The sequence below is a fragment of the Crocodylus porosus genome, unplaced genomic scaffold (genome assembly GCF_001723895.1).
Source record: "Crocodylus porosus isolate Cpor-Errol unplaced genomic scaffold, CroPor_comp1, whole genome shotgun sequence".
NCBI lineage: Eukaryota > Metazoa > Chordata > Crocodylia > Crocodylidae > Crocodylus > Crocodylus porosus.
Genome location: NW_017728927.1, coordinates 5,813,669 through 5,837,909, shown reverse-complemented (window position 1 = coordinate 5,837,909; position 24,241 = coordinate 5,813,669). Strand labels below are relative to the sequence as shown.

The following is a 24,241-nucleotide window of genomic DNA, read 5'->3' as shown; positions in this document are numbered from 1 at the left end:
GCGGGTGCGGAGCGCTGCCCCGCCGCGCCCGGCGGACATGAAGCAGCATGAGGATGTGTGAGCGCGGCGTCCAGATGCTCATCACCACCGTGGGAGCCTTCGCCGCCTTCAGCCTCATGACCATCGCGGTGGGCACGGACTACTGGCTCTACTCGCGCGGCGTGTGCCGCACCAAGGCCACGGGCGACAATGAGACGAGCCGCAAGAACGAGGAGGTGATGACCCACTCGGGCTTGTGGCGGACGTGCTGCCTGGAAGGTAGGCGAAGCCGGGCGCCCCCCCGGCCGGCCCCAGCCCCAGGGCAGGGGACCAGCTCGGTCCCGCGTGGGGATGAATTTAGCTGCAGCTCCCGCCGCGCCTGGTTTGGGGGAGGTGGGGTGGGACACGATCAGTAAGCGCAAGCGTGGCCCGCGCCCGGCGGTGAGAGGGAGCAGCGAGGCAGAGCCGAGGCGACCGGCTGGGCAATAACTTTCTAAATGAACTGCAGCAGCCACCGAGCGCTCTCGTTCAACGCGCACCTTGCCAGCCAGGGCACGAGGGCCCGGCGGCTCCCTTCCCCTCGCCTGCCCGGGGAGGTGGTCGCCGGTGCCCCCGGGCGGCTGGAAGTGCTCGGTGTGCCAATCACAGCACCTCCGTTGCACGGTCTCCGGGTGCGGGCACGAATGGGGGTAAACCCGGGCTCGCCGGCTGCCCTGCCCTGGTCTCCGTGGGCCCTGGCCTGTGCCCTAATGGCGCAGTATAGGTGAGGACAGACCGCTTTACTCGGGGGAGGAAAGGGAGGGCAGGAGGTGCCCGGGGCGCAGGTGCTTTCTGCGTCCTGGCTGCCGCGGTGTCCCCCGTGCACGTGTCTGCGCTGCCCCTAGCGCTGTCGGGAGAAGCAGAGGGGACAGGCCGAGCCCGTTCCTAGAAACGCGGCCTCCCCGGCGTGCGACGCTCGGGATCGGGCCCGGCCGTGTCAAGTGGAAGCTCACGACCGCCTGACACAGCGCAGATGACTAAGGGCACGAGCGCTTCCCGTCTGCCTCCTCGCTCGCTTGTGCGTTGCCTTCCTTCCCTCTCCCTGGCTCGTCCTTTAAGCCCCTGCTTCTGTAGCGCGTCGTTTGGGAGAGGGAGGCTGCCCCGAGCAGAGACCGCTGCGTCCACTGCCGGGGGTCCGGTCCTGCACGGCACGCTGCAGAGCGGGGCCGTGGCACGTAGGATCTCTGCCCGGGGACCCTGTGTTTGCATGCCGCCTAGTGCCGCCTGTCCGAATCGGGGCCTGGGTGGGCACGACTGCCGTTGTGCCCGCCGCTCGCTGTCTGCATTGGAGTCGGCACCCGAGATATTTCCGGCCGAGCCATTCGGTTGCTCAGCAAGTAAGCTGCCAAATTACAAATGCAGAGGGATGGCCTGGCCACATGACACGAGAAGCTCGTAACACCCTCTTGATTTTTGTCTCCGAAATTAGTCTGTGCTTTGCAATCTGCTGGCTGATCTGATGCTGGAAACATCGGGTTCGCCTCCAGCAAAGGGTGAGCAGCAGATCAGCGTTGCTAGCGAGATACGAGGGGACGTTTTGCTGAAATGAAAGAGCTCTGAATTTCCTCCCTTAATTCAATATCTTTTGTACAGCTGTTATGCTAGTCACTTTGAAAACCTTCCCTTCTCTGCTGAGCGGTGAGGTGGGTGGTTGGATCGTACACGAAATACTTCTCATGCACAGCAAATGCTGCCTGGTTTCTGCTGGAGGGACTGCCTCCGATTGTGCTAAATTTGTGTACGCTCCCTTTTTTCTGCACCGAAAATATTTGATTTTGGCCTCTATTAACATTAATTGGAAATGAACAGTGTCAGTCCAAGGGGGCTCATCTTCTCTGAATGCAGAACATGCTGGGAGCACTAACAGGTGCCCCGTGAGCCGTGCAGAAGGGCTGCTAGGCCCTGAACTCTTCCCTGTAATGGCTTTTATGCTGGAGAAATTAAATAGCAAACTTTTATAGCCCTCCGATTTTTAATTTCCCATTATCTGAGCGCTCCTGGCAGATCATTAAAATGACCAACATGAGCGCTGGGTTCAGACTGTATCACGGCTGCCTTTTAAATGCACGTCGGTTCGACACACACGGTATCTGTGTGGGGGCGATTTTCTGTCACGTGACCGCTAAAAGCCCCTAGGCACAAGAGGATAAATCTTGAATGAAGCCGCAACCGACCTATGTGGAGCACCCACGCTGGAAAACACAAATTACCAGTTGACTCAATATCTCGAGTCTAGGCAGGAGTTTGCAGACGACCGTGCTAACGTAGCCTTTGTTTTAAATTGCAGCGTTCGGATTTTAATTATCACTTGTACAACATGCAAATATCTTATTGCGGGATCTTATTGTACGTCTTGCTCAAACTTGACAAATGTGTTTTGTTCCCGTGCGTCCTCCGTGGCTGTTTATTACGAACTCTTGTTCCTCCTCGTTCTTCGACTGTATTACTGCTATAGAAAGGTGGGGGGGGGGAGTGCACAGTACTCTGAGGGGCCAAGTTCAGGTTTAGGAAAAGGGTGGCCAGAGCTTTCCTCCTTTTCCTGCAGGGTAATTGCTGGTCCAGGTCTGTTGCACTTGCGTTAACTCAGCCGTGTTGAGCTCAGGTCTTGCACGACCCTCTGCCTTGTGGTTGTGTAACCTAGGCGTGCCGTGGCCCTCGGTAGAGACCGAGCCAGCTGAGCGGGAGGAGACTCCAGTCCAGGCTGCTTGAACAAATCCTGTGTTTTGGGTTTTTTTTAATGTTGTGGCACTGTTTTGCTCGCTCGTCTCTCTTTCCGGCACCTCCCTCCCCATGGCCAAGCACAGGCCTCTTCACCCTGCCTGTCTCGAGAGCCACAGCTCTGGCTCACCTGCTCAGTGGCCGCGACTGTCGCTGGTTCGCGGGGGCCCGCTTGTACTGCTGCGCGAGAGGCCCAGAGACGAGGGGCTGGCTCCGCAGCCGAGGTGGTTTGCGTTGGATCGGGTCCTGGCCCATCCAGTCCGTTCGGCCTCTAGCAGAGGCGCTGGGCTGAGGCTGGAAAAGAAAAGGAAACTCTCCAGAACGCACCTGATTTACAGAGGAGAAATCGCTCCGGACCTGTGAAGGTGATCGGCTGGTTTCCACCGTGGCACGGTGGCCCCGTCCAGTTGCTCAGTGGATGCCACGAGAGAGATTTATCGACGGCCGTAAAGCTAATGGCCTCAGCGGCCTCCTGCTATGGGCGCTGCGCTGGAGCGGCGCGAGGCTGGGCGCGCGTCTGCTGCCGGTCCTCTTGCATCCTACCCGGTGGTCCCAGCACGGTCCCGACGGAGCGAGCGCACGGTCCCGTCTTCAACTCCTGCAACCCAAAGGGATGCATCGAGGGAGCGGGCTGGAAGCAGAGAGAAGGGACGGTCATGCAGCAGGGCGGTGGCACGGGGGGGACCCCGAACCCAGCGGCCGGGCAGATTCCCATTTTTCCTGTCAAAGGCCTGGAAGTAGCGATTGGGAAGCCCCCTGACGCTGGACTTTATCCTGCATCGTTGTGGGTAGATAGGATATCAGGCCCCCCTCAATGCTGACTCCTGTACTTGTGTGGGGAGGGTTGGAGCAACGGGTACTTGCAGAATAGCTGCGTGACGGGTCTCGGAAATGTAGGGCTAGATGCTGGTTCGCTCCTCGGGCAGTTGAATGGCTGCCTTTCCTGGCCTGCACTTCTGGCCCCTGAGCAGGAGTGTGCTGGGGGCAAGGGGTGATCAGGTCCCTGGGAGCCGCGGGGGGCTGACTAGAGGGCAAGGAGGGATCGGTGTCCCCAGCTCTTTGGACTTCCTGCATAGCAGAGCTGGACAGGAGCATCGTTCTGCGTCTTGCCCATCGGTTTGTTTGAACTGTAGCATATCTGCATGGTAGCTGTGTGGTCGAGACATAAAGAGATGGGGAGCTGAGCACATCCCGAGGTCGCATGTTTCGATGGCTCACCACCTCTGCTGTTTTACAAAAATGCACCTTCTAAAATAGGCTTGTCCAACGCCAGCAGGCGCCCACTGCATCTTCCGGTTCAGTCGGCGATCCCTGGGCCGCCAGCATCAAGTCGCCTCATAACCTTTTCTTTCATCCATCACAAAGGTTGAGACTCTTCTTGAAATGCAAGAGGTCGCCTCCCTTCCTGCTGCACGGTGCACGACAGAGATCGCGGTAGCCCTTTTAGCTACACCATCTCATGAGGGGCTCAGGGCCAGTTGTTTGTCCCCAGCCCTTTTCTTGGTGTCCAGTCTTTAAACTCTTCTCTTTTTCCTAGACGAATAACCTCCCAAAGCAGAGCAGCATGCATATGGTTCAAACAAGCCTGCTTTCCCACCCAGTCTGGATTTATCTGGGTGACTGGCCTGTCTCCATTTAGTTAATGCTCTGCTGGGTTTGGGGTCATCCACTAATTTTACAAGCAATTGTGTTGTATCTATTTATCTATCTACCTACCTATCAAGACCTATATACTGTCAAGATAGATGGATAGATTTATCTATCTATCTATCTATCTGTCTATCTATCTTCAGATCATTGAAAAAAGTCTCTGAATAGCACACCCCTGCAGGACCCCAATAAAAATATCCTTCTGCAGATAGTTTGCTGTATCCCTGTTGACCAGTTCTTAATCCGTCTGAGATGGGCTACGCTGGTCTTGTGCCTTCTTTATTTATTTTGTAACAAGAGCGTCCCATGGGCTCGGCCGTAGACCTCACAGCGGTCTGTTATGTTCATAGTTCCCTTTAGCTGCCAATCTTGTCATCTCTTTGGGAAAGATTAGCTGATATTTTTTACAAGACCTGTTTTCTATTAAAATACGTTGATTGGCATCAATTTTGTAGATGCCCCTTCATTCTTTTCTGTACCAGCCCGTCCATGGTTTTGCCCAGGACTGCGGCCGGGCTTCCCAGTGACCCAATGTACTTTTCTACAACTTCCAGAATGTCAAGATTTGTTAAAAATCAACATTAGTGGTTCAGAAAGCAATTCAGCTCATTCTCCAAATACTCTGGGGAGCAAGGTATCAAGTCCTACCAACTTAAAAATGTTTAAATGTTCAGCTTAATTACTGGTGAAATGCAGAGTACTTCTTTGTCACTGTAAGGCATGATATATCATGTCACTTCTTCTGAAATACAGAACTGAAATATTTATGGAATAAATAATTCCAGTTCTGCAACATGACTTACAATTTTACCATCCTTCATTTGTTCCTATTATTGTGTTTAAAGAATCCTTTCTTTGGTCTTCTAAACCCTCCTGGCCAAATAGATCTATTTTCAACTTTGATATCTTTAACTTCCCTGATTTATTCTGTGCATTTCTAATAGATGATTTATGCTCATTGCTAACAAATCCCTACATCCCCTTTTTAAATTTGAAATACCTCTTTTATTTGAATTGCTATTTTTATGTAACCCGGGCAGTACTCCAAGAGGTACCCCTCTCCAATTGAATGGATCAAAGCAGGTGCACAAGTGCTGTGGGAGGTGTAGGGACCCTCCTCCCCCTATAGAGCAGAGCCAGACCACCAGTGGGGGCTTAACCATGTACCTTTTAATACTGGGAACGTAACAGGCATAAATCAGAGGGTATAGTGGGCACTACAATGCCCCGAGGGGGCAGGATTCAACAAAGGTCAGACACTTACAATCATTGACAAAAAACAGGGTTAACAAAATATAAAACGCGAGCAGCAGAGCAAACAATACAGGTTGGTGAAATATAAAAAAGGCACAAAATGCAAAATGTCAAATGACAAGGAAATATAGGGCCTTGGTACCTGGAGGGGGAGAAAACACAGTGGCCCCTTTCCACTGCAAGAAGGTTTGCTTTTTGTTAGCTCACTCGCCCCAAGTCATCTCAGCTGGGACTTGAACCCAGATCTCCCACGTGGTAGGCAGGAACACAGCCACCACTGGGGGCACTGCTCCAGGCTGCGAGGGGTCTCGACCTTCCCGGACCCCGGCCTCACATCGAGCTGCCCGGCCTCGGGTTGGGGGAGCTGGAGGCAGAGCTGGGAACCCCTCAGGTCGCTGCTCAGATCCCTCTCCCAGGGGACCCTGGAGCCCAGCGGGGGCCTCTCCTGCCGGCCGCACCCGCGCTGCGGAGGGTCCCACTGCTGCCTGCAGGTCCTGCTCTTTCCGGCTCTTCCAGGGCACTGCTCCCACCCCACTGGCCTAGCTCTTGCCAGCTCTGTGAAGCTCCTTCCTTGATGTCCCTCACTGGTCTCCCCTGAGTCAGCCGCGCTGCCCCTTTTATCCCCCTCCAGGTGACCCAAGGGGCCAATCAGGGGACACGGGGGGTGAGTCTCTGGGGCCTGATTGGTGCGGAAAGGGAATCCCAAATCCTCCAGTCATCTTTTGCCCTTTCAAAACCCCTGGGCCAGGTCACTGCCAGCCAGCCCCTCACATCTACTTCCCCAGTTCATTGCAGTTGTAGAGGGTTTGGAGCATTGAATACTCCTTCCACGGCTCCCAGGTACTGTTCACACTTTTGTTTTCACATTTTTCTTCCCACTCAGTTTTTCTCATAACTGTTTTCATCTTTGGGAAAACATCGCTTTCATCTTTCATCCCTTCCAGCAGCAGAACAGAGGCTGTCTGCCTGGAACCAGCAACATCTGGTTGCATTCACTTGAACTTGGGCAACTGCTGGCTTTAGTTCCGCAATCAATTCATCCTTACCCGCCCCAGTGAGGTGTGATACAGAAGTGTCCCAAGTTGATTGCAATCCTCTTAGTATTCGAACGACTCCAGCTATGATTTGTAGAAGCTCCAAGGTGGTCTGATACCTCCAGCCCATTTACCAGTTTGAAACCATCACTGATAAAAAAAACCCACCTTTTTATTTCTGCTCATTATGCAGCAATGCTTAAGGGGCTGCTCATCCCATTCCTTTGTCTGGGCTGGTGTCTGTAACAGACCCTCATCAGCACCCCAAGCCATGAGTATTGCTGATTTACACCACCTTGCCCTTCTGGCTTGCCAGTAATTGTCAAGGCAGCGAAGGTCTCTCTGAGGATACCACCCTCTCCGTACTCTCCCCCACACCAAAAGGGTGTATGCTTTGGTCTTTCACTTTCCAAATGCTTTTGCGTGCAACGGGATCCAGAAAACCCAGTCCCCAGCCTCCAAGACGGCCTCCCACTTAGTGCAGGTGGTTTCTGGATGTCCTGATTTTGGAAGGTGACCAAATACCAAGGGCATGAAACGCCTGCCAGGCTCCTGGCACTGGCAACACCCCCGTGCCCAAATCACCCTGCCACTTTGGCCATTTCTGCAGTCAGCCCTGGCCCTGAGCGGCTCTGTGCTTTCACCATCTCCTGTGAATTTATGGTGGAGAAAAAGTTGTTTTGGATACAAGACCTCGAGTTTGCCCTTTGGGGAGGATGCCGTGTTTTATACAGACAGAAAACCTGTGTTCAGGGGAGGTGGAGATTGATAGTTCCCACATTGGCTGTGAGTGGCCCGTGATGAGGAAAACGTGTGCTGTGAACAGGCTCCTGGAAGCGGGCGGGCTATGGCTGCTTCGCCGTCTGTATAGTCTGTCATCTCGAGAGCTGTTTCTGTTTCATAGAGGTGGAAGCCTGAATATGAATGAGGCTCGCGTGGAATTTTCCCAGGCAAGGTCACTGCTGCCATTATAGCTGTAAATAATTAGGGGTGGCTAACGCAGGCCGGGAAACCCAGAGTTCGGGCTGACAGATGGAGCAGGGAGCGCTTGGGCTGCAGGAAGACCGTCCCGTTGAAAGGGATCTCCCTCTCCCTGGGAGGGCGTCTGTACCACGCCATCCCGTTGGGCAGCTTAGACGTTTCTACCGACGTCCTTCTCTGGGGCGCATGAAGGCAGGGGGCCAGGACGCTGCCCCCACCCTTGACACCGCAACCTTTGCAAAGTCATTTTCCCTTTGTGCAAGATCCCAAAGCCTTCCGGAGGGGGACGGCCCCTGCTCATGTGTACGGATGTGGCTCAGGCAGGGCCTTAACGCGTGGTGGAAGTAGGGGTTTCCTCACATGGAAGCTGTTAGCGCTGCATTTCCAGCGCTGGCGCGTTTTCGCGGTCGCAGCGTTTGTCTTCAGCCCCTGCCCTCGCTCACGCAGATCCGCTGCGGCCACGGCTCGCTCTCCAGCACGCGCTGGCTGTACTGCACGCAGATCAGGAGATCAGACGGTGGCCGATTGCACTTTGAAAAAAGAAATAAATGTACATTTTCCCAAGTGACTAGTGCGTCTGGGAAGGAGCTGATTTTGCCGGGGCGCTATCTGGAAACCAGGCCCCTCCTAGGTGTCACCGGCTGGACCCCCCACCCTCCAGCCACTCTGGGAAATGTAAGCCTTTAAGAAAAGCTTGCCCATCCCAAATGGGACGGGATGGAGAACGATGCTTCATGCGCCCGAGGCGCCTCGTGACCGCCCCGCCTGTCTTGAAAGACGTTCGGATGCGCTGGCCACGATGGCAGGCTCTGCTAAGTGCCTGTCGAATCACAGTAATTACTTTTCCCATGGGTTTTTAATGCACGTGATGTGCGCTGCAGTAAACAGACAGCAACCTCATTTACCAAGTAAATAAAATGGCATTTAAAAACATATAAATACATTAATGTGGAAGAAAGAGCTCGAGCCCTTGGCTTTCCTTTCTGGCGACCACTGCCTCAGGCAGATGTATGGCATTTATTACTGTTAAATCTCAAGGGCAGCGAGCATGAGGGTTTCAAGGGGAGTAAGGCACCCACATCCAATTCAGTGGGGCTGCTTTGAAGAGCCCAGCTAGAAAGCAGGAGCCCAGATGGAAAAGGAATATCTCAGCCTGCTATCCCAGTCCCACATTGTCCTTGGATATGCATTTCCCCATTGCATCTGCAAGGCACATTTGGAGCCATCGGATGTGTGCATCAAGGGGAGGGAGGTGCTGGCTAGTGGTTAGAGCACAGGGCTGGGGGCCAGGAGTCCTGAGTGATAGCCCCTGCCCCTACCCGACACCGGGCTTTGTTCATGGCCTTGGCAAGGGCTGGAAGGGCACTTGGACTTTGTTCCCTGATTTTGAGACGCTTTGAAATACCGTCCTAAAAGCCAATTTTTATTTGACTCTGATTTAGCTTAATCATTGGCATTTAGGAAATGGCTTACTGCTCCCTTTCAGAAGCGCTCGGCGGAGACCCGCTGGGATTTAGGCTCCGTACTTCGCCTGGAAGGTTATTTGTGTCTTTCTTTTCTCTGGGGTTAAACAGGCAGATTTAATGCATCCTCTCTGCCGGCCTTTTTGTGAGTGCCAAAAGCTCTGGCTAGAATGAACCAGGGCTCCCGGGGAAGCGAGACTTCAGGGGAAAGTAAGGTATTGGCGGGCACGTCGAGAGATTCCTTTGATTAAGGAGACACCTGCTGTGATAAGGAGTGACAGCACCTGCATGATAACCGGGATCCTCTTTCTTAGCGTATGTGTATTGACAGAGCCCCACAATAGCTCAATAAAAAGCAGACGTTTCAGAGCCGGTGCGCAGGGACAATATTGTATTCTTCATGATATCATCTCCAGCCAGGGATGCAGCTGAAAAAGTGTCGAACCGCTCTTTGCGTTGGGGGCTGCTGGGGTCCTGATGATTCACGCGTGATTTTTTTTTTTCCATATTCTTGTTACCTTTGAACTGTGGACTTAGGTCGAGCAGAGACTTTTCTATTTAGGAACATCTTCTGTTTCAATTCCAGTAAGGCGGTGGTTTGCTTCACAGTGACATTCATGCCCCACCCCCAAGTATTATTTACATCACGGGGATAAGACAAAATCGTCTGCATAAATATTATTCCCATCATTCCCATTACCCAAATCAGCCGGCAACATTGCTTATAAAGACTCGCATCTATTTTTGGTTAAATTGAAGTTCGGAGACAAAACTGCTGCCTTTGAGAGAAGGCCCTTCGCTCGACGAAGGTGGGGGAGACATTTGAAGTGAGTTAACCTGATGGACTCAGAAGGGAAATGAACCTCGGCCGACTGTACAGGCAGCAGAGAGGTGTTAGGACACGAGCCACTTTGCACTCGAATGAGCCCGTGCTTTGCGGCCGAGGGGATGCACAGGCTGCGCTCTGTAGGTGTCCGAAAAACCAACCCTCACCCCCCTTAGCAAGGAATACAATCCCCCTGTGCTGCGGCTGGGTGCATAACGCTGCACAAAGCACATCCTCATCTGTGTGTGCATTTACACCGTCAACAGACGTAAATGCGGCTGGTATTTCAAGTATCCGGGTTGTAGCTGGAAAAAGCGATCAGGACTCGTGGCAGAGGTGATATCTTTAATTAAACCAACTAGATTTCCAAGACACGGGCCTTGCGCTGGGCGCGCAGCCCGCAACCCTGTCCCTGAAGATGACCGAACACTTAACTCTCGAGCGAGAGCAGGGCGAGGTTACGCTGTTTTCTATTCTGGTTTCAGTCGGCACCCCGGGAGCGGATTTCACTTTCTCACCATGTTCTGCTGCAGACGGCTTAATGAGTGAGACTAATTTGCCATTGTTTTATTATAATTCCCATCTCGGGGATGATAAAGAACGGTACCAGCATTTTAATCCTCAGACACGAGGGGAGCTGCAACTCTCACGTTTTCTCCTTGAACTTCTCCAGGGAGGGGCTTGGTGCGTGTTGGCCGTTTTTCCCGTCTTGGCTCCAACCAGGCGCAGAGGCACTTGCCCGTGGCCATCCCACGTGTAGTTCCACAAAGTATGATGACGGTCAGCTCAGTGTGGCATCTCGGTCCCTTGGGCCACGTGTCTCATGGCACCTCTGTCTCTGTCTCAGCCTGGCAAAAGTCATGCTCTCACCCAGGGCAAGTGACAGGCTTGAAAACAAGCTTTTTTATATATCATTGCGGTAAAAGGCAGGCAAATCGTTTATTGTTCCTAACCAAGTAATGTCTCATGACAATTGTGTTTTTTAGATTCCTGTTGTCTCTTTCTTATCTACCCGTCACCTCAGTATCCAGGCACTGCTTCCCGTGTGAAGAATGACACTTTTGTTCTGCAGAAGTGTCGTGTCTGCTGATCTTTGATAGAGCCACTGCTACATGAATGTACCGAGTACGTGCTTTTTATTGTAGGAAGGAAAAAAAAAACACCCCACCCCGTGAATACGATCTCAAGTCATTTCCATATCCTCCCGTCATATCTCACGTTTGTTGATGGCTTCACACTGCAAGTCGAACTGAAGCACGAGGTCGAAGAGAAGCAAGATGGGGCGGCCAAGTAAAACGGGGTAAAGTGAGAGAAGCCTTGTGCTGGGATAAGGACCGGCAAGGGCCAGGCCTTATGAAAGAGCAGGGCCTGATGGGTGCAGGGTGAGTGCTGAGCGCCTCCAAATCTCCCAACCTTAAGTTGGTGCCTCCACGGGAGCGCTGAGCTCCTGACGGTCCTCCTCCCTTCAGCATCAAGACGGCCCATCCCGTAGTTCCCAATTAGCCAGGCAACTCGGAGCCATCCCCTCTCAGTTGAGGACGTAGTTCCCCGTCTTTCACGAGCTGCTCGTTCAGGAGCGTCCATGTCACTTAGCCTACTGTTCCAGTTCCCCCGTGGAAAAAGACCCAGCGCAGCGATGCCAGGCTGTTGTGCTGCACTGTGAAGGGTTAAGATGAGACGAGAAAATGGCATGTTGTTCCGGCCCCGCGAGCAGGCAGCGACGTCGGGCAGGGAGAGAAATCGTTCTCTGCATTTTCCCGTGTCCTTGGGATGCCACGCGATGGTGATATTGTAATTAGCAGGGCTCGCTGCGTGACTGCGCGGTTTGCAAGGGGATAACAAGAGGCGGCGTGCGAGCGGGGGGACAGTTGCCTGCGTGCCCCTCAGACGCTCATATTTTAAGCTCCTCTGGTGAATCGGTAATTAGCATGCGATTGTACTTTGTGCCCTGACTTAGGACGGGGGGAGAGATGACAAGCGGTTACTAACAACCAACTGCTGCTGTTTGCATCTGTGGCACGTTTAACCTCTTACAAAGTGCTGCCCCGCCGGTGCCGCCGGTCTCCCCTGCATCATCCGTCCTCCGGCAGGCAGGGTCTCGCCGGGGCTGGTGCTCTCTGACCCATGGCGGGGTGGTTCGTGCATCCAGCGGCGGTTCCCGCTGCTCCCTGGAAGAAAGACTAGCACGTCCTCCTAGGAGAGAGCTGGCCGAGCCAGCCTGGAGAAGAGCGCGCAGAGCCGGTGAAATGGGCAGCGAGCCCCTGGCTGCAGCGCTCCTGGCTCCGGACTTGCGGTCTGCAGCCCGTGCAGGCTGGGTGCCCCCCCGCCTCCCACGACCGTGACTCTCTGCGTGGTCTTGGAGGCCCAGGGGGTGGGAGGTGGGTCGCTCACCTGCTAGATCCGCTTGCCCGTTGCCTGGCCCCGGTGCGGCGTGTGAAGTTGTGCGAGCAGTGCTTCCCGGTCGGAGGGCGCGTGGCCGGGGGAAAGCCATTGCAGGACGTCGTGCTATTCCCTGGGGTATTTAGCCAGTTAGGGGCTGGGTCCAAATGACATGGGGGCATGCTGCAGCTGGGCTGTGTGCCAGGAGCGGACTAGCACTGTTTGCTCGCCCTGCAAGGCGCCAGGCACTTTGCCAGACCGGTGTGGGACCCTACAAAACCAGCAAAGACGAGAAACGAGCAGAATCAGCTGGAAGAGGGAGGGGGAGAGGGACACGGTTACGAAGACGTCAGGCAGACGGTTCGCGGAGCTGCAGCAGAGGTGGTGCCGCCCGTTGGGCATCTCCGGCGGGCAGGGTTAGCTGCGAGCTCCTTCCTGCGGGCACCTCGGGGCTCCGTCCTGTAGACGAGGCCCCGCAGTCGCTCCCGTTGTGTTGCTGCCTGCGTCCGCCCTGGATGCGACGTCCCCCTGCCACGCGAACGGAAACCTCTTTTGTAACAGACTGGCTAACGCTCGTCTGGACGCGAGTGACCGGCCCGCCAGCTGGTGCGGCCTCGGTTGCAGCTGTCACCGAGTGCCTCGATGCAAGCGCGTCAGCAGTCGCGAGGAGCCCTGCCGGGATGGACTCCACAAGTCAACAGCCATTCTCTTGCCGAGCCCTCTCCCTCCCCTCCGCGGTATCGTTCAGCAGCACAACGAATGGTGTCTTCCGTAATCTGGAGGAGTGCTTATCATTTGTAAGGCATGCAGAGAAAGAATGGGACCAGGCGCCTTTGGACGTGGGCTCTGTCACTGCTGGTGCATGCCTTCAAAACTACAGCTTTCCCCTGACAGTTCATTGAGCTGGTAATGAGCCCCGAGTCACATTAAACACCTGCCAAGCCCTCCGTCTAGCTCAGGTCACCAGCGCGGGTGCAGTGAAAGCTATTGCAATATGGCCAGGCGGGCAAAGTGATAAAGCAACCCGGATTTGCTTCTGAACCTCTGTCTCCAACTACCCCAGTCGCTCGCTCTGGAAATCGCAAAGCATCAGGACGGTACGCAGCATCTGCTCCGGAGCCGTCTGCCAGATGTGCGCCATCTATCATCGTTAGCCTCCTGATCTGGCAAACTGACATGCAGGCAAATTTCTGGGTTGGGAGTACAAATCGGCAGTTGTCTACAAGGTGCAGCCAGCCAGCGAGCAAGGACCGACCCTCATGCGTGTTTGGAGCAACAGCTTTCATTTCCGTGATCGGCACCGTGCTCGCAAGCCGGCCCTGACCGCCTTGCTATCGTGCGTATGGAGTTTGCCACGCTCTCCTCCGGTCCGCCCCCTCCAAGGAAGGTGTGTGAGCTGGGGCGCGAAGAAGCCCCGAATCCTCCTGTGCGTCTGGAGCACCGACTTCAGTTCAGCTCCTCGCTGGTCCTCAAACACAGGCATAACAGCTGCTCTCTTTCCCCTGCCTGTTTGCAGTCCAAGTGAGACACATCTGTAAGTGCCTCCCTTCACGAAGCGGGGTTTCTACAGCAGCCGCATCTCTGCGCAGGGGGGACCTACAAAGGTCCAGGGCCTATGGTGCCTCGTTAGCACAAGTGAGCAGGGCGGTAAAACAGATGTGAAACATGCGGCCTCCAGCGCATGCCTGTGCACTCGTGTCAGCTGCACCGCGGCGCTCGCCGTGTATCCGGGCATCTCTGCTGCAGGAAGAGCCGGTCCCTTTGTGCCTGCCGGGTGCCAGGCAGATGCTGGTCGCGGGCTGTGCCTGCAGCAGGAATCGAGCACACGGGTGAGTCCAGCCTCTCATTAAAGACCAGCTGCAGCTGGGTGACCGCTTTCTGCACCCCCTCGCTCGGGAGCAGCTTTGCACAAGCACAGAGCAGGGGTTTTAAGAGCTCCAGAGGGGCCACAAAGCCAGTTGCACCGGCCTTTGGGGAGGGTTTGTGTCCTGGGTGCTTTGGAAATCTTCCCCAGTCACGGTCCAGCCCGCCCCGGTCGGAGGGGAGGCAGGGCTGGTGGCGCTGGCTGTTGGGAGTGCTGCCTACCGCTTCTCGTGGGAAGGACTCGTGTCCAGTTGCTTTACAACTTTGCCAGACTTGGACCACTTTGACTAGCACGTTTCCTATCCGGCCGTCTGTCTCAGGCTGAAACATCTGGTGTCTTGTAAAATTTTAGCCAATTTAAAAAAAATAGGGGGAAATGCATTGTTTTACCCACACCGAAAAGAAAAGAAAAAATCTGGCTGCTTTTCTTTGAGTAGCTCGAGCACTGCCAGGCTTTGGCAGGGGGTCGCCGTTGCATCTGGGATGCATCTCTTGCCGTCCCTGTGAAATCCTTCCCAATGTTGGCTGAGGTATAAGCCATTCAGCAGTCGCCTTTTGCACAGGCTCGGCAGAGATTTCTTAGATTTCAGTAGCTACGAGCAGGCCCTGCGCTGCAGTCGTAGCTGGGGCTGGTCTGGGCCAGATAACCGAGCAGAGCGCCTGTCGTGGGGTTTGCAATAACCTTCCTGCCGAGCCCACGCAGAGGGGAGGAGGAAGCTCAGCTCATCTGAATGCAAAGGGGACAGAGCAAGACCTGTAGGAGGTAAAACAAAATAATGATGAGTTGCTGATTAAGTGAGCGCTGCCATCCTGTGTTGCGGATGAGGCGGGAACGAGGCCTGCGTAATGGTGCAATTAAAGATGATCGGCTGATGTAGATGGATATGCCGCGGGTTCAACTTCAGCTTGCACAGGCAACCTGCATTTTGGTGCTTCCTCAACTCTGAGTACAAAATAAATCCTGGTTTTGAGAGGCAGATGAGAAAGCTAGCACGGCTCCGGGTCATGACTACCTATCTCCTGTGGCTTTTAAGTTGTATCCACGAGAGAGCCATTAGAGGACGTGTTGCTTTTCGGGTGTGGACAGACCGTCCAAGCCTGCTGAGCTCTACGGGGGTTGGGGAGACTCGCTGCCGGGTGGTCTGTCCGCAGTAACTGCTTTGGGATCCGCCGTACGCCGTGGTGAGCGGACGCTAACCGGGGGCAGTTGTTAAATTGCTGCCATTTATCTTTGACTTGGTGTGGGATACTGCTGACACACGGCGCGATTGCTGCAGACCAGATGAAATGCAACAAGGAGGAGTGTGATGTCTTGCACGTGGGACAGAATAACTACATGCACAAATACGGGCTGGGGGGGGACTGACTGCAGAGAAGGACCTGGCGGTTACCGTAGATTTCATAGCGTAGGCCGTAAGCTGAACATGAGCCAACAACGAGCTCTTACTGCACAGAAAAAGGCCATTAGTGTGTTGGGTTGTATTAATGGGAGAGTCATTTGCAAATCAACTAGGGGTCTTTATTTTGGAGAAAAGGAGACTGAAGAGGGGCAGGGTGGACGGGTTGATGAAATATACCCAAAGGAGAGTTACGGAGAGGATGGAGATGCGATTTCTCTGTGGCTGCAGGACTAGAAGCAAAGGCCTCGAGGTGCGGCGGGGGAGATTTAAGTTGGAGATGAGGAGAAGCTTCGTGCCCAGACAAGTTGTGGCATCTCCCCCCCGGATGCTTTCCAAGAGCAGGTTGGTCAGACACTTGGCTGGGATTTAGTCGAGGTGTTCCTGCCTGGACTAGATGACCTCCTGATGTCCCTTTCAGCCCTATTTTCCCCTGATCCTAGGCCAAGGAAGTCCCGCTGCTTCAACATGGTATACCTTGTTCCCCTGTCCGCACCTCTGATTCCTACGACCCGGTAAAAATGTTGTCTTCCTAGGACTTCGGGGCCAAATGACGGCGCTTCTGCTGCTGCCGAGCGCTGGGAAAAGAAGCAAAGCCCGGGCGAGGAGCAGCCAACGCCTGGGGAGCCTCGCGGGTGGGAGCTGGCTGCAGGGAGCGCGGCCGTGCTGGCAGTGGGATTTGAACGCTTGGACGACCGGGTGCTTCTGCAGTACCCGGGAAGGCGATCTGCCTGAGGCCGGCACAGCGCCTGCAGGCTCCGGCCGTGCTCGGTCTCCCTCTGCCGCGTGGCAGTGGCTGGGGCCCCGGGCGCCGTGCAGGGGGCTCACGGCAAACTTCCCACCGTCGGCCGCCCCGCCGGATCGGGCCGCGCGTCGCATTGGTGCAAGAGCAGAATTCACGAGAACATGCGAGACGGGAAGTTTTCGTCCCACCCATCCCCCCGCTCTGGGACCCGCTCGCCTTCTCCCTCCCTCCTTCCAATCTATATTCAGTCCCTGCCTTCCAAGAAGAAAAACTGAGTGGGAGTTCAAATTGTTTCAAGGCAACAGAGCTATTCCAGCAAAACGCTCCCTGCTTTGAGTCAGATCGGAGAAACCTGGGGGGAGGCAGCTGAGCTAGCTTCTCGCCAAGGCGGCCTCCCAAAGGCACTTGCTCTTGGGTTGCACCCCGCGTGCGCAGAAGCACGAGTGGTTCACACCCGGCGGGTGTCGCACCTCGAGTGCAGGCACGCGAGAGGCCTGGATGCGTCGTGGCTTGCACGGCGGGAACGTGGGCAGCGGGGAGAGGAGGGCAAGCGAGGTGGAGCCCCTTTGCCCTGCAAGGGGAAGCATCCCCGAGGCTTCGGCCACGGCGCGGGGGGGCCTCCCAGAGCCGCGAGGCTCAGCTGAGCGCAAAGCGAACCGTACGCCTGCAGCCAACACGCGCTGGGCTCGGGAAACCACCTGCGGACGATACTTAGGGGAAAGCTTCCTTGTGGGAAGTCCTGTGCGCCGAGCAGAAATGACCTGGGCAGAGACTGAGGACTTGTCTATGGGGCCTGCTCTTCTCTTCGGTGGGACTTCATAGATTTCATAGACATCAGGGCTGGAAGGGACCTCGGGAGATCATCGAGTCCAGCCCCCCGCCCAAAGGGCAGGAAGTAGCTGGGGTCATAGGATCCCAGCAAGATAAGCATCCAATTTACTCCTGAAGGTGTTCAATGTAGGTGCTTGAACCACCTCCGCTTTTCATTCCCCCCGGGGACTGTTCTCGCGCCTGCCTGACAGACTGAAGCCAGTTGGACGGTGTGGCCAGTAACGAGGGATCAAATGAGCCGTCTGTCTCTGAACGCGAGGTCTGACCGCGGTCTGAGCCTTCGTTTCGGTCCCAGCCGCCAGCTGGAAGTAGGCTCGGTGCAAGGGCCCCCTCTGCCTTGTCTTGCATAAGCTCTGAGCAGATAGCGGGAAGTTTTCAGCCTGGCTTGCTGCGTCCATGCCCCGGACCGAACCCTGCCTCTGGCCTCGATCGCAGCTTGTGACTCCCTGTTTTTGGAGTGCTGGCTTGTGCCATTGCAATGCAGGTGTCCTGCCCCCACAGCCCAGCCCATTGCCCTATGCAAAGTTTGGGGAGAGCGTGCTACAGGCAGCGTACTATCGAATGGATCCCAGCCTCCAGGCCGCAAGCAAACCAGAAAAGCCAGCTCCTTGCGCCCTGCGGGGAGAAGCCTGCCTGGATTTCAAGTCACAGAGCGGGCCGGGAAAGTCCCAAATGGTTTTGGCTGCCTGACCCCGGGGGGGTGCTCAGCTCCCTGCCCTTCAGGTGCTGCAGATCCCCCGAGGCAGACAAGGCTGTTTGGGTAAATCCCATATCTGTTATTAGACCGACTCAAAAAGTTGGAAAAATTCTTCTTTGCAAGCTTTTGGGAACAAACACCCTTCTTCATCCTGGAAGAGCACAAAGCAATGCTTCCTCTGCCAGAAGAAGGGTGTTTGTACCCGAAAGCTTGCAAAGAAGCATTTTTCCAACTATTGCATTGTTCTGATATCGGATTTACCCAAAAAGCCTTGTCTGCCCGTGTCCTTAGACCAGCACGGCTCCGACCTACGCCGCAGATCCCCCAAATCACTGGTGGCTTTGGAGACCCCGGGGCTCGGTGTCTCTGGGCCTTGGGTGTTAAGTGGGGACAATAGCACTGGTCTGGAGATCACAGAAGAGACTGTGAAGATAAGTGCATTCAATTGAGGAGTGTTCGAATTAAGTGCCGCACATTCACTGGGACGCCTGGACCAGCTGAGCCTCTCTTCCAGAGGTGACACTGTCCATCTCTAGGAGAGGTCTTAAATCTCTCCGGCTTGCGAGTTAAATATGAATTTTTGAACCTGCCATCATTGTGGTTTGCAATCATTTCCCCACTAGCGTATTAGCAAACACCCAGCATGGTACCCATTGAATTCCCTGAAATAAATAGGCTTTGATGGATAGACTCTCTTTAAGTGCACACGCTGAAAACTTCAAATATTTATATCGTTAAGGAGATGTGACAGGAGGAAAGTAATGGCAGGTGTTCTGAGTGACAGTCCAATATTTGAAGTTCAAATACTTAGCATCAAACGCGCAGTACAGAAGGGCGGGGGGAGGAAGTCTAATAGTGGTTTTGCAGTGAAAACAGGCCGCCGCACCTCCTCCCAGCCTGAGCACGGCTTAAAGATTGACTGTGCGGCTGGAAAACTATCGATGAACTGTAAACATGAAAAGATCGCCCTGATCATGGCCTGTCAAAACCATTACGCTGGCGGGGCTCTGAGCTGCGTGCCAGTGTGACTCACCAAGTCTCGAGCAAATGTGTTTATTTGTAAAGATCCTTATTTCAGAAATACTGACCTTTTTTAATGCTCGCGCAGCAAGCTCTGGAAGTCTGAAATGCCTTTTGGCAACTTTTTAGTCTTGCTAAGGCTCCAGCGGTGTGATTTCCATGGCGATTTACATATATTTATCTGCGATATCCCACGTTGTACGGCGTCTTTGAATAACCATTTACTTTTCGTGGCGCTCATAATGCAACTCGGCATCTGTAGCACGCGAATGAGATCAGAGCGTAAAAAGAGGGCACGGGGGGATTCGCTCTCTTGCACACAGTAATTAAGCTAACGACAGTTCCTTCACCCTCGGTGTCTGCTGGAGCAGAGTGGTGAGTGGCACCATCGTCCGATCCCCACCATGCGTAACCAGAGGATTACCGCGTGTCTAGCACTGCTGCCGTGCGTCATACGACTGCAGGCTGACTGCTTCACCCGCCTGATAAATGCAAAGACTCGTTAAGCCTGCGCTAAGTCCTCTTCTTGCTGTTCATGAAACGACTCAGTGCATCCACTAAGGAGGCTTTGCTATGTCACGGATAGACGGGACTCAGAGCAGGTGAGGAGGGCGTGTTGGTAAGCTCTGTGGGTGCGTCCACACATCCAATTAATGCACTTTAGGTAATGTGCATTAAATCTAGTACCTCCATTGCGGAGTACTAGAAAAATGGGCATTAGTTTATTTTAATGTGCATTAGCTAAAGAGCATGAGTTTTTTTGTGATGCTTTAAGGCACATTAAAATAGGCTAATGTGCAGTAAAGTGCATGTGTAGATGCACCTTTGATAACAACCATGCGCGCTGGAGCCTGCGGTAAGCACATCATCCCAGGCAGGTTGAACTCCCAGCCTAAAAGGTGTTATGGTTTTGCTGAGCTCTCCTGTGTGATTGAATGAGCAGCCTGCACTGGGCTACTAATGCTGGCTGTTGAAGTGAGGATCTGTCCTGTGTGTGTTAGCAAGAGGTGCACACCCCATTTCCAGAGAGTTCAGAGAGGATGGGTTTGTATTTGAATTGAAGAAATTGAGCCAGTTTATCTGCAATCCTACCTCTGTCCAGGTCTATGTATACGTATGATATGTGGGGAGGGAGAGGTCATGATCCTAGGCTAATTTTACTATCCTGGCCACCTCAAGCCCATTGAGTCATAGGACACGAGGGTTGGGAGGAGGCCACACTGAGTCCAACCCCCTGCTCCAGGCAGGACCAGCCCCACCTACCTCATCCCAGCCAGGGCTTTGTCTATCCGGGTCTTCAAAACCTCCAGGGATGGAGAGTCCAGCACCTCTCTGGGGAGCCTTTGCCAGTGCTTTACTAACCTTTTTTATTCCCCACTCTTTTCTTCTTGCTCAAAGCTAGTCGTGATGGCACAGCCAGGAAGGACTGCTGCACCCATCTTCTGTGCATAGCACTTCCCTGAATTGAACGGGGCAGGTCTTCTGGAAAAGCCTCCAGTTTGGAGCTGCACATCTGCAGATCCAAGGGATCCACCACAGCTCAGGTGGATTGTTTGGAAGGATCCTCATTGCTGAGGGCAGGGTTAGCAGGCTTTATTTCCAGGCCGGATGTGTTTATCTGCAAATGGCTGTTCCAAGCCTAGGTATTCAGCGACTGCGATCGAGGCACCCTTATTCGTCTCTTTGGCAAGCTATATTGAGCTCCTGGCATCTCTCCCTTTGCAGTGCAATAAACTCCTGTAATTATTTGCCAATGTCTTCATCTTGAGCTGTGGATGCCAAGATGGGTCACGGCAATCCAGTGTCAAGGACAGGGGTAATAAAACCTCTTGACCTGGTGGTCCAGGAGACTCCTTTCCAGGCACGTGTTCCTCCTTGCTCCTGCTTGATTTTTCCCTTCGTACATCCAAGGATTGCAATAGCCCTTTGGGATCCCATGTGATGCTAGGAGCTCCCACGACCCCCCAAGTCCTTCCAGGACTCACGGCCTCCAAGATGGGATCCCCCCTGGACACCACCTCTGGGTTTTAGATGTACAGCTTTTATCTTTGGCAGTATTAAAAGGCACCTTGTTCCCAACCTTGCCATGTGATCCAAACTGCTGTGTATCAATAGCTTGTCTTCTCTGTTGTGGTGTATTATACACCGGCCTTTGCATCATCTACTACATCTTCATCTGTAATGATGCTTTGTTTTCTTCTAAACTTCTTTAAAAATGTTAAATAACACGGGGTCAGGAACCAGTCACCGTGAGACCGTCTTTTTCCTTGTGCTCTTTTGCTTCCCTTGTCAGTGTCCTACAACTCCTCTGATTTACACTACCGTAATTACTCATGGCTTCCACTTTCCCCCCCTTTGTTTATAACTGCTTTGAAGTCTCCCACAAGCTAAGTTAGTATCTAAAATAGCGTGGACATCTTTCTCACTTGTGGGACTGTGGCTTTTGGGGTGTCTAGCAAAATGCGCTTTCCTCATTTCCTGTCGTTGTACATATTTTTGTGCTTAAATCCATTCTCCTAACAGCTTGGTCTCATAATAGCTTTCAGCTTGTTATACTGACCACTTTCAAGCACCAGGAACACGTGTATAATGATTTGGGGTTTTATTCTGTTTGCATGTCAGAAGTGTACACTTCTTAAGCAACCACTCCTTTTTAATTCTGTGCTCAGTTCCTTTTTGGCTGTCAAGAGGAGGTCGAAAATAGGATTCTCCTGGGTTCGATGCAATGCTTTTGGTGTTAGGAAGTTGTCAGCTATCATTTTTAGAAATTTGGAGGATGTTTCGGTGATGGAAGCACGAGACCTCCAGCACGCGGCTCAGACTGAAGTTTTCGGTGATGATGAAGCTCTTTCTCCAACCTGGTGCAGAAAGGTGTGTAAGGGGCCCCTCGTCCCGTTCTTCAGGATGATTTGATGGTGTGCGGTGGACAGCAACTAACACCCCATCTCGAGCCATATGTTTTACAACATTGATTCGTCGGCCTTCGAGGTAACTTGCTTCCAAGTTGTCAGAAAACAAGTAAAACCATTTTGACATTGAGTCCTGCTCCTCCTCCCCCTCTGTCCCCACAGTCCTTCCTAAATAGGTTTTGACCATTGATTTTTTTTTCCCTTCCAGTCATGCAAACCTTCCCACCAGGTTTCAGCAATACCCACCAGGTCAAATTTATGCTAATAGAAGAGCCCTTCCAATCTCTCTTGTTTATTGCCCCGGCCCCTGGCGCGGTGTCTGTGCAATTAAAGAACTACCCTCTGCTCTCTTGATTAATGTTGCTTTCAGCCACTTGCTGACTTGGTGCTCCGTTGTTCCCCCTTTCCCCTCCTCTCCTTCTGTTATTGGTTTCGCGCCCTCCGACGGGTCTGTTGGATGAAGCTCTGGCCTTGTTCACCGCTCCTGTTTTATGGCGCCGCAAAGGTCACCGTGCCCGCGGACGCCGCGCGGCCCAGCCCCGCCGCACGCCGCCCGCACCGAGCACACGCCTCCGGGGCAGTCGGGGCGTCCGTCAGGGCACACGGTGGCACCTGCCCTCTGATCGCGAGCTCGCCAACCCGCGCGGTCGCCACGCCAGCCCAAGCAGCAGCAGGATGATTGCAGGAGAGAGAAGGAAATCTGATGTCACTTAAGAAATAATTCTTTAATTACGCCCCGTCCGTCTCTGTTTGCCCGCCGCGGGAGGGAGGGCGTGTAGGTGGGAGAGTGACATTGCCGCCAGCCCGGCTGGGGGCTGGTGACTAACCGTGGGGGAACCGAAGCACGCGCAGAGCTCGGGAACGGGGACAGCTGCAGCCGGCATCAGGAGGACGTTGTCAGCTCCCGAGGAGTCGGGCTCTGGCAGCAGATCTGGGGGCTTTCGTTTAGATTCAAGAGGTTTTGCTCAGAGGAAATACAGAAAACGGCCCTTCTGCTAGCACGGAGCTGCTTACCCATCCAAACTGTTGCAGAGCTGCCTGGCCTGGCTGAGCCGGACCAGGCGTGCTGGCACCTGGGGCATTTCCCCGCCCTCCCTGGGCGGTGGGGGTCCTTCTGAGGTCTCCCCGGGGCACTGCCGTCGTTACCCTTCTCACTCCCGCTGGAAAGCATCCCCGCGGGTGCATCGGTCCAGGAGGATGGGAAGTGCCAGTCGTCTCTCCAGGCACAAACAGCTCAAGCCCAGCCGGGTCCAAGGTCTCACCCGCCTTTTGCTGATGGTGGACCTCCCTTGCTGCGGGTCCATGAGTGTGACCTGTCCACAGCAGGAGAGAGACATGCCAGGCCCAGGGTTTTGTGCAGTCTCTTCCCTGGGTTAGGGAAAGCACTCGGACACTGATCACTCGCTGGGGTAAAATAGGAGGGAAGTTGTACAAGGAAAGTCCCTGAGTGAGGGCAAGTTCTCACGTCAAGCCGTTTAGGTATGAGGTGGTACCCAGGTTGTAGCCGTATTGGTCTAGGGGCAAAAGGAATCGAAACTCGTGGCCGAGATGCTGCCTTCATTGCCCAAGACGCGACTAAGCCACGCTCCTCATTTTGAGCCACCTGCTCTCAGCGAGGAAGCCGTCAAGGGGACTTTGCCAGGTGACGCTGGCCAGGGAGCCGGCCCTGAAGAAATGTGGTTTGGAAAATAGCAGGTTGGCCTTGCGTTTTCAAGTCCATTTCTGTGCCGGTGCGAGAGACGGGACGCTGGGTTAGGCGGACCCGTGGGAGTACGGCGCGGTTTGACGTTCGTCTGTGCTGCGCGTGCACCTCCTCCGTGCCTGGGCGCCTCGTGGGGGAGGGCTGGGCGCCCGTGTCCAAACACAACCTGGAGGAGCGGTTGTGTCTGTGCTAAGGCTTGCCCTACAAGCACGCAGGTGGCCTTGCAAAGCCCTTTCAGCTGAGCGGATGCCGAGTTCAGACCCCAGCGTTACCTCGGGCGTGGCATTGGGTGCCTCTGGCCTGCAGCCCGGGGGGACCTGGGACTCCGGCTCCCATCTCCAGTCCCTTGTTTGGCAGCGTGTGTCGAGCACAAAGTCCTTGGAGCAGGGACAGGCTCTCGGCAGGCGAATGCAGCGCCTGGTGTAACCGGGCTCGGATTCTCAGTGAAAATTTGGGGTGGGCGTGTTGTGCCAGTTGGGGCAGCCAGGCAAGGCTGACAAACGAGGCATGACTAAACAGCCGTTGGCAGCACAAGGAGCGTTGCCTGTTGCTGTTTGCATCGCACGTCCCTTCTCAAGACTCTGTTTTCAGTTGCTTATCACTTTGCCCAACTTTAATTTCATAGATTCATAGAAGTTTGGGCTGGAAGGGACCTCGAGAGATCATCGAGTCCAGCCCCCCGCCCAAAGGGCAGGAAGTCAGCTGGGGTCATAGGATCCCAGCAAGATAAGCATCCAGTTTGCTCCTGAAGGTG

At 54.3% G+C, this 24,241-nt stretch overlaps 1 protein-coding gene across 1 annotated transcript in view; it reads left to right on the top strand.

Moving 5' to 3' along the window:
- The first annotated feature begins 6 nt into the window (after positions 1 to 6).
- Positions 7 to 24,241, top strand: part of CACNG3 (calcium voltage-gated channel auxiliary subunit gamma 3) — a 45,086-nt gene continuing 20,851 nt past the window's right edge. The window contains exon 1 of the mRNA XM_019541836.1: positions 7 to 258. Coding sequence (XP_019397381.1) covers positions 48 to 258 — 211 coding nt within the window. The 5' untranslated portion in view covers positions 7 to 47. The remainder of the gene's footprint in view (positions 259 to 24,241) is intronic.